This window comes from Tetrao urogallus, assembly GCF_951394365.1.
Source record: "Tetrao urogallus genome assembly, chromosome: 5".
NCBI lineage: Eukaryota > Metazoa > Chordata > Aves > Galliformes > Phasianidae > Tetrao > Tetrao urogallus.
In genome coordinates this window covers 45,360,210-45,373,837 of record NC_136818.1, presented here as the reverse complement: position 1 = coordinate 45,373,837, position 13,628 = coordinate 45,360,210, and the positions used below count along the sequence as shown (strand labels likewise).

At 43.7% G+C, this 13,628-nt stretch overlaps 1 protein-coding gene across 1 annotated transcript; it reads left to right on the top strand.

Annotated features, from left to right (window-relative positions):
• Positions 1 to 7,112: 7,112 nt before the first annotated feature.
• Positions 7,113 to 12,481, top strand: EIF3F (eukaryotic translation initiation factor 3 subunit F; the record flags this gene model as incomplete). The annotated part of the gene is made up of 8 exons (XM_079536217.1): positions 7,113 to 7,401; positions 7,476 to 7,546; positions 7,684 to 7,763; positions 8,803 to 8,940; positions 10,745 to 10,836; positions 11,044 to 11,180; positions 11,293 to 11,406; positions 12,173 to 12,481. 8 exons carry the CDS (start codon positions 7,113 to 7,115, stop codon positions 12,248 to 12,250), a joined length of 999 nt encoding a protein of 332 aa, XP_079392343.1. The 3' UTR covers positions 12,251 to 12,481.
• Between the last annotated feature and the right edge of the window lie 1,147 nt (positions 12,482 to 13,628).

Sequence of the window (13,628 nt, the reverse complement as noted above, 5' to 3'; positions counted from 1 at the left end):
CAGGCACAGATCCAAGACAGAAGATTAAGTACAGAAATATTCCAAGTCCATTTTCCTTGGCCTAACATTATTAGAAAAGCATCGCCCAATGACTTTTCAGCTACTTAATTTTTAAAGTGTCAAGTGAGATATAAGAAAAACAAATTCAAAGTAGTATTTATCAAGGCTGCAAAACTCATACCTTTGACAGATATCTTGAGGAACTTCTCACAAGAAAGTCAAAACAGTGGCTTTTTCCAGGTAGGCATCTCCTACCATTCAAAAATATTTCATTTCAGAAAAGAAGGGATTTATTTCTCATATTTGCTAAAAAGGATCAACCAACAGTAAGAAACCAAGTGCAGAAATGCAAAAGATAGTGATTTTTTTCTGTCTTTAAGATAACATGTACTTAATAACCCTGACCTGTCTGTTGAAAGGCTCTACATAATATTACAAGACATATACAGCTGAAGAGTATGACACCAGCACCTATGTTTTAAAATAAGGCAATTTATTCATATTTGGCATAGGAAATTGCTAACATTGGGAGAGGAATTTTACAGTATTTTCAGAGAGACAGATGCACTGTAGACTTGAGAGGGCACAGAATGAAAGACAAATTTCTAGACAGAGCTGGCTGAGAGATGACTGGGCCTGGTGAAGGATGTGTCACAAATTCTGGCTCTGGCAGAAGGCAGCCTTGCTGGCAACTATGGAAACAAATGACCGGGATGGTATTTCAGTGATGGATCAGCTCTCATTATTTGTTCCAGTGCAAAAAAAGATATGCAAAGGGTTGTCATCCAGAATAGTACGTGGCAAATTCCAAGTGTTTGAGAGAATTAGGACAGAAAATCCCCAGAACATCTAAAATCCACTCTGGAAATGTTGAACTTCTCAGGTCAAATTACACTAGGCATAAGAAATCACTTGGGAAGTCGCATCTGTAAACAAAGTTCAGCTTTCCATAATGGGACTGAAACTCTCACCAGAACAGCCTAAGTACTGTTTGTGTAGTCCCCTATCTGCCACAGTAACTAATGCTAAACAGAGCAGTGGAGGCTTGCGATTCTGCTGGAGTGCTGGGCAGCTTGGAACTGTGCAGATCAGTCAGACCAATCCCCAGCAGAACACTCAGCCAACAATGATCAAGACAGACCAATTGGCAAACAATATAGAAGGTGAATTTATATGTCAGTGCTTGGGGTATTTCAAATCTAGAGACAGACTGACTAAGACAGCATTTCGCAAAAGTACCCCTTGCAAATACTATAGCACAGTCCTAGCTTTTCTGATATAAACTGATAAAACGCAATCATATTTTGCTGCTATGCCTCAGCAGCATGAACTCACCTCAGCTAAAGAATTACTTATGCTTATTATGAGAAAATACTACAGATAGCTACTTTCTCCCTCCTAAGTAGTCTAAAATTCAGTCTGTAGGTCAGGAAATGCACTCTCCAGATCCCTCTCAAAGCTGTTTCCTTAAAGAGCAAAGACTTTCCTGTCTTCCCTCACCAGATTGTCTGTGGATGTCCTATACACAAACCTAGCCAATCAAACATCAGTCAGATCTGACACCTGTGGAAAACTGAAATACAAGTGTTAAATGACTTCCCAAAGTCAGTGGCAGAGATGGAGTGAAATAACATTATCTAATTGCTATGAAACACTACACTGGAAAAGCAAAGATACTACCCAAAGCATGTCTCTGCTGCTTGCTCAGTTATACAAATGACTTGTCCAACATAACCCAAGATGCCAGCAACAAAAGCACAGTGGGCACTCAGGTCTTCCATGCCCCAATACAGAAACCATCCCCTAAGTTTTATTACTCGAGTTCCTCTTCAGCTCCCATTACTGCAAGCAAATGAAAATCTTTACTTTCTCCCTCACTGTCCCTATATTCATCACAATGTAGCTGCTTCATACTAGAAAAAAATGGAACGCAGAGCTGTGAACAGTCAACGCTATCTGACTCTAATGGCATCAAAAACAACATCAGCATTCACAAATAAACACCCTGGAGTCCACAAAATAGCAACATTTTTGCCATTCTCTCTCTAGGCAGCTTCCCTACACTACTTAGATGAAATATGTACTTCCCGATCTAGTCACTTCCCTTCTGCATGCAGGTCCCATCTCAAGACACAGCAAAGCAAATGTTTGTGCCGGCAGACCCAGCTAACAGCTCCAGTCCTAAAGGTCTGCTAGGGTTGGATGTAATTCTGGTCTAGGCTCCAGTGGATGGGAAGTGCTGATGTTGACCCAAGAAACACTGAGGAAAGGACATACTCATCCACAAGAAACAAAGCTGGAAGATTATTTTGTAAAAACAAAGGGCTGGGACAAATGGCACATTAGCTGTTACACATGTTGCAGCTTTTTAATATTTGAAATCTGCCTTCCACTACGTCTTCCACTTTTATCTGCAATCAGTGACATTAAGCTTCATTTTATTCAGATGCCAGTGGGTTTACAAGGACACAGCACCGCCACATTACAAGTGCTCCCACATCGAACGCAGCAACCAGCCAGGGGAAAAAAAAAAACAATAAATAATGAAAGAAAAGCTAGGAGTCATAGCTAAGCCGCCCTTGCTTTGCACGGCCGAACGGCACTCCGCACAGCCCACCGCCTGCACTCAGAGCCGCCGCCATCCCGGCTCGCACCGACCGCCGGGAGCCGCAGCCGCGCCCCGCAGCGCCCAGCCCTGCGCGGGGCCGCGCCGCCACCTGGCGGGGACGTGCGGGGCTGCCTCTGCAAGCACGGCGGGGGGCGAGGGAACGGAGAAACACCGCCCAGGGGGAGTTTGAGTTTTAGTACGAAATGCAGCGCAGTCATTCAAGACAGACCGTACCTGATGAAGAAGTTGGAGAGCTCTTCTCTAAGCCTTTCGAAGAATACATTTGATTGTGTAAAGTTACTGTTAACTGTATCTCTACTCTGTATGAAAGCACTACATACAATTCTAAAAGATAAAAAACGAGGCAGAATCCCCCAAAACCTTTAAAACCTCACATCAGATCCACTGGGCAAGCGATTGTCTTGAAACAAAAAAAAGCTCACGGTTTATATTTTCCAATTAACAACTTTTCCCTCATTGAATCATGCAATCACAGAGGTGGGAAAGCCCAATAAGATTATTCAGTCCAACCATCAACCCACGTGACCATTTCAGATCATGCCACTCAGTACCACATTCACCTTTTTCTTCAACACCCCCAGGGGCAATGGCTTCACCAATTCAGCAGTCTGTTCCAGTGCATTACCACTCTTTCTTTGAAGAGGTTTTTCTAATATCCAACTTTAATCTCCCCCAGTGCAACTTGAGGACATTCCCTCTCTTCCACAATTTAAGAATTTCCACATTAGTCTGAGCCAATTGTACAGTTGGAAGTTTTCCTACAGTGTTTTTTACCTGTATCTGGCCTTTGTTCAGTAGGTATCTCTGTCATGCTATAATGTGATGGAAAGCACAGCACTAATAGTAGATGGGAACAACTCCACCTGCAGCAAATGAGAACAAGCGCAAACATTACAGGCATGGACACAAAAACAAAGAAAGAAAAATTGCTTACCTTTGGAAGGCCTCCATTAGATAGAGATCTCCAGTGATATACCTTCACCTCCTCTGCCAACCCTTAGATAAGGTCTGTAAGGGGTGGATCATGGTTCCACCCCTTCCCATCACTCAGATGCATTGCATGCACCTGAGCTCCCCTGGGCTGGCCCTGCCTTCCACCAGGTGCTCAATCACCACTTCAGGCCATGACTCAGCATTTCCACTGCACTCTATTTCCTCATCTTCAGTGATTTCAAAGTCCTGGCACTGAAGTCTCTGCGTACATTTCTCTATATTAAGTTTTCACTATAAGTTTTTCTGTGAAGTTACTTGTTTTCAAGCTTGGATTTCTGTATTTCTACATAGCAGCTAACAAGCACATAATAGTCACCACCATGCAGTTCTCTGAACGCCTGATGAAAACTTTCATTACAAGTAACTTTAGAGAAAGTAAGTATATGCAACTAGCACCATACCTTATCATTTTTCTGTAGTACTGTGATTTCCATACTAGCATCAACCTCAGTAGTTCCTCACATCAGTACAGGCTCTCTGATAATTAAAGTAGCCCCGTAAAACATTACAGAAAAGCAAGAAAAGGTTTGAATTCCTTTTGCTAATATGAAGTAAAAAAAACACACTAGAAATTAGGCTGCCAACAGTAGCCTTTAATCTACTGGCAATCACAAATACACAGGAAGCAGAGGAGTATCTAAGACACTCCCCTAAGGCTGAATAAGAAACTACTAAGTTTTTACTTAAAATCAAGCAAACTAACTAGATTAAAAACAAACAAGAAATAACAGAAGACACTAACTACTTCACATTAGAGCCCCTGGAGAAAAGGTAGACCACACAAATCCTTGTAGAAATTAGACAGACCAATATATTGGGAAAGGCACTACAACAGAAATGCAATGATGGAAGGACCAGCACAATGTAAAGGCATTATAAAGGAAGGGAAGACAATTACTCACCTGTAACAGAGGATTCCAGTTTCATACAAGAAAGCTTCACCAAGAAGAGATCTCCAGAAAGAGATCCTTCCCACTGGCAATCAGCCCTTAAGTGGGGTCTAAGAGAGGTGCAGCCAGGCTCCATCCCTTCTGGTCACACAACTGAATTGCCTTCACCTGTGCTCTCAGGGCTGACCTGGTCCTTTCCCCAGGTGCTCAATCAGTGGTTCAGGCCATGACTCAACAGTTACCATACAGTCCTGAAAAACACAGATAACCAACAGACAACTAAAGTGCTGGCAACATGACCATGAGAAATGGTAAAGGGGGAGTTCCATGAACACAGTGAAAGCTGGAGACGCAGACCTGATGTTCCAAGCAGGAAAAGAGACTTCCATCCTTTGATCCCAAGAGATTCAGAAAATCAGTCTTGCTATTCTCTTTTTCCTAATTAAGATTGACTACATGAAACGCACATCAAATTCAGTGACTGACTTTTCCCTTGGTAAAAATAAATGAAAGGCTGTCCTAATTTCTTAAGCTCAACAGAAAATTATTCTTTTAACAATGGGAAAAAAAAAAATAATCAGTTCTAATTCCATGAAAGAAATCAGATAAAATTATATCCTGATATTGGAAATCAATTAAATTCTAAATATTCTATTTTACCTGTAATGCAATGCAAGATTTTTAATGCAATAGAAGTTTTTTTGCCTTTCAACAAGAAATGATGTTTTTTTCCAGTAACACAAGCAAGATGAGGTGATAGCTACTGATACAGAAATTATATATGAAAATGCAGCTGGCATAACAGCACATGCAAAAATAATAATTCAGTCACATGTAAGAACTGTAAAGAGAAATCATACAAAAGCAGGGCTAGAAGGTCAATTACATTCATTGTCAAAATCAGATATGGGGAAGCCAAGCAAGGGAAAGTGGAAAATCAGAAGGTATCACATTGATCCACATTCAAGTGACACTGCATCCTTTGTTTCTCCTGCAGGCAGGCAGATCTCACTGTGATGGGGTGATACACAAACATCTTATGGCTGTGCAGAAATGAACACCAAGTTTTCAACTACGGGCACTATCAGTATGTGCCACCGATAACCACTCTCCCCTAACAGTAAACTGATCGTTTGTGAAAGAATATTAATTATGAAGATCACTACTTTTCACTAGTCACAGCAAGGAAAAAGAAGAAAAAGTAGCTTGGACACCTTTGCGCGATGCCCAATGGATTTTTTTACTTCTTAGATGACAGGATTTATACAGTTTTTGCATCAGGAGATCTCTGCACTGATCTCTGACTTCTGAGGTAGAGGCTACCCATCCTGCCTCATTACAAGCACTCACCAGCATGGTGCTCAGCAGCCTGATATCAGTTTATTAAAAGAAGGGTGTCATAGCTGCCAGTTTCAGAGCACAACTGCAGCTCCATATTAAGCTGCCCAGTTTTAAAGGTGGAAACGCAAACAGATCGTAAAATGCCTTGCTCAGTGTGCAGCTGACCATGCCACATCAAGCAGCAAAGCTAGTTGATGCAAACAAAAGTAAGATGGAGCGTCTACTTTCTAACAAGCACTCCTCACACATTAGACTTCACAATTACACATCAAAGCTCCAGGAGCAGAAACATCCTAAAGCCTTATGCAGTTTAACCCAGACACACCCATAGGAAAGGAAGGAGGGATGGTGAAAGCCTACAAGCAGGAGAGCCGGTTTTTACTGGTAAGCACACCAGGAAGTGCTTTTATGAACAGATAAAGCCAGCCTATGTTCCTATGCACTCTCTAGCGTAGCTTTGACACGTTCCCCAGTTAGATAAGAAAGGAAATGGGGCACATAGGGAGAGAGCATTTTTGTTTTATTGTGCTGCTCCCAATAGGCTCAAGAGCTGATTGCCAGAGATTGACCTGGAAGTCCTTCCTGACTGATAACATTAACCCATCAGCTAATGAAGTGGACAGGACTCTAAAGCCCTGCAAACTTTTGTGTTCTATAGCACAGGGCTTAGCTGCTGTAAAAGAGCCGGAAACCAAAAGGCAAACATTTCAAAGACACTTGAAGCTCTCACTGTTTATCGGACATTAAAAACTGCAGTGAAAAAGTTCTGAACGGAGACAGTCACACATTTGTTATTTATGATACAAGGGCGGGGGCAAAATAAGGGGAGTGCCAGAGCAGCCTCGACTCCTGACCGCATGCCGAATACGAGCGCGCAAGGCAGACCCCACCCAAACGGCGCAGCCCGAGGCCGCCCTCCGGCCACACCGTCCGCCAGCACAGCTCTCGCTCTGACAGACAGGAGTTAAGAGCGGCGCCAGCCAATGAGAGAGCGGACGGGCACGGAGGCGGAGCGTGCGAGGACCCAATGGAAGAACTGCCCGGCCCCGAGAGGGTGGGAACAAAGTTAAGCTGCAGTCACCGGCGGCGTGCTCTACCAATCGGAGCGTCGGCCCCGATCGCTCTGTCCGGATTGGTTAACGGATGGCAGGCGGGCCTTAGCGCCTTCTTTTCCCCAATAGGAAGGCGGCGGAGCGTGATAGGCGTACCGATTAGCCAATTGTCGTGGGCTCGATCTCGTACCCCTTTCTCTTCGCAAAATGGCGGCTCCGGCTCCGGCTGTGGCCGCGGCCCCTCCCGCGGCCGCCCCGGCTCCCAGCCCGACCGCCGCTCCCTCTACACCGACGGCGGGCGCGCCCCCTTCTGCCGCGCCCCCTCCGCCCGCCGCCCCAGCGGCACCGCCACCCTCCGCGCCGCTGTCCGCCGCGCTCTCGGGTCCCTTCCCCGGCGGCCGCGTGGTGCGGCTGCACCCGGTCGTGCTCGCCTCCATCGTGGACAGCTTCGAGCGGCGCAACGAGGGCGCGGCGCGGGTCATCGGGACGCTGCTGGGTAAGAGCCGCGGAGCCGGGGGCGAGCAGCACGCCGCCCCCACGCCGCCCCGCTAACCGCTGTCGTCCCCGCAGGCACTGTGGACAAGCACTCGGTGGAGGTCACTAACTGCTTCTCTGTCCCGCACAACGAGTCCGAGGATGAGGTACGGCCACGCGGCACGGCGAGGTGGGGGCCGGGGCTCTGGAGGAGGCTGTCCCGGCGGGGCTTCGTCCTGCGTTGCCCTCCGCCCGGGTGTCGGCGCTCCTGCACCCTCTGACTCTGCTCTGTCCCCTTTCCCAGGTGGCTGTTGATATGGAGTTTGCCAAAAACATGTACGAGTTGCACAAAAAGGTGTCTCCCAGCGAGATCATCTTGGGCTGGTAAGTTCTCCATCTACAAAAAAGTTCGGGCAGTCGTGTAGGTCCCTCAATATACCTGAGCTACATGGCTGTTGTCACAGGCTGAGAAATGGAATCAGCAGTGAGGTCTTGCAACTCTTGTTACAGTTCTAAAAGTGCTGTCATTCAGGATAGGAAGAGATGCTACTGCAGATTTAAGAGCAATTTTGGTTTTCTAGAAGAGCTATCACAGACAAGAGGGTTAGGGAATGCTTACACGGATCTGTTTGAATGTAGCTTGTTTGAATGTTTGAATCTGTTTGAATGTATTTTACAATCTGTAAAATAACTGACCTAAGGGAGAAGACAAAAGTACCAAAGGCCTGGTGGGAAATCAGTCATGTTAGCCTGAGCACGCAGGTATTCTCTGAGGAAAGATGGAAGACTTGTGCTGGGGTATTACAGGAAAAGAACTCATCTGTGCATGGATAGCTGGCTTTGTATGTCTTTTGGCATCCTCTCCAACCCTTTTCTGTGGAACAAAATCCTGCAAGCACAGAACTCTTTGCTTCCTTGACAACCTCTAATGGCATAGCAAAGTGCAGTTCTCATGACAGTCACTTTCCTATGCATGCAGGAAGTTAATTGCAGAGCAATTGAAGGAGCTAGATGAACAAGCCCTGCTTCCTGCACAGAGGTGTTTCATTTGTTTCTATTTGTTTTCTACATCTACTTTGCTGGTCATGCTTTGCTTGGCATGCTTTGATTTACGAGGAAATAAAGATTTGGTCCAGATCACAGTGACAAAAAAACTGACTGTTGGGTGTCAGATGGCAACTGTCCTTTGTGACTGTAGTACAACATTGGCCCTATGCATGTTTTGGGCATGTGTGTTCTCAGCCTATGATTTTAGGAGAGCCATAAGACTATACATGCCCTAGTCAAAATAGTAGTCTTTACTATGCGTCTGCAGCTCAGTGCTTAGACATTAGGGTTTTAGAATACAAACCTGTTAAATATCAACAAATGCTGGGCATTTGAACATTAGAAGAATGCTCTTTCAACATTTGCTTTATTCAAGGTATGCAACAGGTCACGACATCACAGAACATTCTGTCCTGATCCACGAGTATTACAGCCGGGAAGCGCACAATCCAATCCACCTCACTGTGGACACAAGTCTCCAGAATTCACGCATGAGCATTAAAGCCTACGTCAGGTAATCTGGGACAGGGACTGTCTGAATTACTAACAGACATCGTGTTAGGATAACAAGGAACGTAGCAGACTATAGTTTTGGACAGTGTTGTGCAATAGCTGAACCACAACTGTGAGCCAGAGATCAGAGCATTCTTCCTACCAGAATGTCTTGACCATTGCACATAAGTTGAAAGCCTTAACCTTTCATAAGTTGGTTTCTCACTGGGGGTGAGGAACTGGCTTAGTTAACCTCAGCAGTGTTCAGAACATCTTTGCGATGCCTCACGGGAATAGCATAACTAGCATCAATGTTATATTAACTTCCATCATACTGTCTGAATGCTAGTCTTTACTCACTGCATCTTAGTGCTCAGCAATTTACTTATACAAGTTGTACTATTAGCACACTCAGAACTTAATTGAAAGAGCGTCTTCTTGGTCAGTCTTTCTTCCCCTCCTCCACTTCCATTTTTATTAATTGATAATGGCAATAAAATATAGAGAAATGAAACTACTCTGCTTCACCTCACTGTTCTTCCCAGTGGCTGCTGAATAGTTCTCCTCCTTCCAGGATAAAGCCCCAGTCTTTGTAGCAGAAATCATGCTGCTTCCTGACCGTGCATCTTCAAAATGGAAGCTGTTCTGTGACATCTTGTATGCTGAAAGCATAAATGAACTTCAGATAGAATCATTTGATTTACAGAGGACCTCAAGGTCCTCTTGGATGACCTCCTCAGGTCATCGAGTCCAGCTCCCTGGTAATGAACGGTGGCACATACAGCTTGATCATGCTGCTCAGAGCCCTATCCAGCCTGGCCTCGGATGTCTCCAGGGGTGGGGCATCCACCACCTCTCTGGGCAGTCTGCACCAGTGCCTCACCACCCTTATTTTAAAAAATGTCGTCTTTTTGGCCAATCTAAATCTCCCCTCCTTTAGTTTGAAACCATTTCCCCTGGTCCTATCACAACAGATTCTGCTAAAGAATCTGCCCCCTTCCCTCATATAGCTCCCCTTTACATATTGAAAGGCTGCTTTCAGGTCTCCCCAGAGCCTTCCCTTCTTCAGGCTGAACAACCGCAGCTCTCTCAGCCTGTCCTCATAGGAAAAGTGTTTCATCCCTCGGATCATTTTTGTGGCCCTGCTCTGGATGCATTCTAATAGGTCCATGTCTATCCTGTGCTGAGGACTCCACACTTGGATGCAGACTCCAGGTGAGGCCTCACCTGAGCAGAGGGGCAGGATCACTTCCCTCTCCCTGCTGGCCACACTTCTTTTGATGCAGCCCAGGATACGGTTGGCTCTCTGGACTGTGAGGCACATTGCTGGCTTGTGTCCAGCTTACCATCCACCAGTTCCTCCAGATCATTTTTGGCAGGACTGTGCTCCATCCTTACATCTCCCAGGTTATAGTGATAGCAGGGGTTGTCACGACCTGGGTGTAAGACTTTGCACTTGGATTTATTAAACCTCGTGAAGTTTACCTGGGCCCACTGCTTGAGCCTGTCTAGGTCTATATGAATGGCATTCCATCTCTCAGGCACGTCAGCCACACCAAGAAGACAGTACTCAACTCGTCATGCACTCATGCTGATAAATGTCAAACCAGCTAGGAGTACTTTTGGATGAAAATTTGCAGTTAATAATATGCCTGTATTGATTTCCTATCCTTGGTTATACGTGGTCTTAATATTGCTGATTTTAGTGAGAATGAGTAACCTACTCATGTTCACACTCTCGTGCTAATAGAGATCATTGAGATGGAAAGAAATTATTTATTTCCTTTCAGATATGTCCATGCTGAATTTATGTATTGTTTTCCTAGTGCCCCAATGGGAGTCCCTGGTAAAACTATGGGCGTGATGTTCACACCACTGACAGTGAAGTACGTTTATTACGACACAGAGCGGATAGGAGGTGAATGCTTTCTTCCTATTATGGTTCTAACTATTGTGACGCTGTTCAAATGCTGTTTGTTTATTAATCCTGGTAAAATTACCACTCTGTGGGTGTCTCACTGTCTCACTGAAACTAATGCTATCCTAAAAAGGCTTCAATAAGTTAAAGTTTTAAGCTGCTTTCTGTGTCAGTCAAATTTCTCAGTGATCCTTGCTTTGCTTTCAGTGGATCTCATAATGAAGACCTGCTTTAGCCCTAATCGAGTGATTGGCTTGTCCAGTGACTTACAGCAAGTGGGGTCAGCCTCAGCCAGGATTCAGGACACCCTGGGTATGGTGCTACAGTATGCAGAGGATGTATTGGTAAGGCAAACTTTTTATGAGACTGAAGTTTGATATAAGATTATGCATCTTGTTGTTATGGGGCATTTTTTGCTGAGTTTTACTCATGCTGAAGTGTGTTTCTTATGCATAGTCTGGCAAAGTGGCTGCTGACAACACCGTGGGGCGTTTTCTGATGGATCTTATTAACCAGGTGCCAAAGATTTCACCAGAGGACTTTGAGACCATGTTGAACAGCAATATTAATGTAAGTTAATTGTCTTCTTTCTAAGTGTATTACCAGCAGTTTTGAAAATGTCATACAGACACAATTTTGTTTACGAAAAAAACTACCTTTTCATACCAACACGGTCATAAAAAACACAGCCCATTCCTGTCTCTTATTTTATGTTTTAAGAGCTGAAGGTGGGTAAGAGAGCTCACCATAATTAAAAACAATGAAAAATAAGAGAATTACTTTAAAAGCACATATGAATTTTGCAAGTAATCTGAAAGGCAGCACAGATTCTTCTTTTAGAGTGCTGGGAAAATATGAATTACCACGCTTCATGCAGTATAGGTTTTAAGGATAACCAGTGACTTTCCCTGCTTTTTTTGCCTGACATGAAGTTCTGTCTCATGGCAAAATACATAAGAGCACGAGCAAGGTTTCATTGTGCTACCTTATTTCCGTAACAAATTTTTAGAAAGCTAGTTTTCTGAATCTGTTATTTGCCCATAGTCTGCAGGACCACAACTAATTTTTAATTCTGCTTACACCCTTTGACTCTCCTGGTTAATACTGGTGGACTCCAAGTTAAAATTTCACAAGTGCTGTTTCATGTTCCAGTAATACCAACGTTTTTCTCCTGTGAGGGAAGCATTCCTCAGGGTAGGACTTTCAGGACTAGCAATAGTTCCGGTAGCTGATTGTAAAATGCTTTACAGGCGTTAAAAATTCACATCTCCACAACAGGCTGTCATCTTTGGTAATATTTCTGATGACTGTTTTTTTTTTTTTTTTTTCCTCTCAGGACCTTCTGATGGTGACCTACTTGGCAAACCTCACACAGTCACAGATTGCTCTCAATGAAAAACTTCTGAGTTTATAAAGAAACTTCTGCCACCTTACACTTCAAAGAGCCTCAAGAGTGAGCAGATACACACTTTTCGTGGTGATGTTACAAATTCCCTTGGACCTTAACTTAATTACCTAAACAATTTGGTTTACATCTTCATTTCTGCTTCCCTGGAAAATCCCTGACGTGGTTTAGGAAATGAATAGGAACTCCTGCAGTTTGGATGAGCCCAGTATTTTAAAATGGAATAAGTGAATCTTTTGTCTTCTGGGTTTATCTGTTTGTGTAACAAAATACAGCTTTAATGTAAGAAATTATTTGAAATAAAGTTCAATTGTATTGGCAAGAATACCTTCTGTCCAGAAGAAGACTGTTCTCATTTATTGTGTAATGAATCCTCCTTTGAAAGAAAACTAGAGTGGATGCAAATAATCTCAAATTTGGCAGCTTTCTCTGCATTTTTCCCAAAAATTTTAAAGCACACAGGTCATGGCACCTTGCATTGCACATAGTACACTTTTCCATGGGGGAACTACAGAATGGCCACTGGCCTATAACTGGTGCTGTGTGTATGGCCTTCTCCGATGAGGTATGAGGCAGCAAATTCCATTTACATTGTGGTATTTGTTCTATGCATATCTGATCCTTTGGGAAAGGAAATAGAATGGAATTACACCATTGTGAAGAGGGGGTTCAGAGTATTAAACTAGCAGCTAAATGCGTGGATGAAAGGGCTTGAAAAGCACTCCTCCTGAAGTTTTCATGTTTGCAAAAGAAGAAAAATTTCAGTGAATTTTTGAGATTAAAATTTAGATATTATCAAATAGGGATTTTCTGTTTCATAATGACTTTCAGCTGAAGGAAAGCCAGTTCAAATTGCAACTTTTTACAGTCTCAGCTAGTAATATTACCTTCAGAAGTCTGTTCAGCTGTACTAAAGTTTTCCCTAATGCTAGCAGTATCACTCCTGCATCATTCATTCTTATGTTCTAATGACCATTTCTGACACTTTCACACACATCTATTTCAGTAAATGAACTGAAAATGTCATAGAGAAGCCAGCAAAGTCAGCATTCCTCCTAAATACCTTTGTGCAAGATTTGCCAGATAATCCAAGAATGAGAGACAGCTCACATCTCTTTAAATCCTGTCCTCGTGGTTGCAATGCAGGGAATTCCATGAACCATTCAGCGCTAAATTCTAAGTTCTGATCACAAGGGCAAGGTGCATAAAAACTGAAGGCACAGCAAAGACTTCATTTCTGAAAGTTATCTGTGAGCATTAAACATGTTTATGCTCAGCTCCTTTGTACTTCTCTAATGCTTTGTTTCCCCTTCTTTAAACTCAATATTAGAGCTTTAGCTGATTAACTTACATTTTCAGGTCACGTTCTTTTTAAAATAAGCCTTGA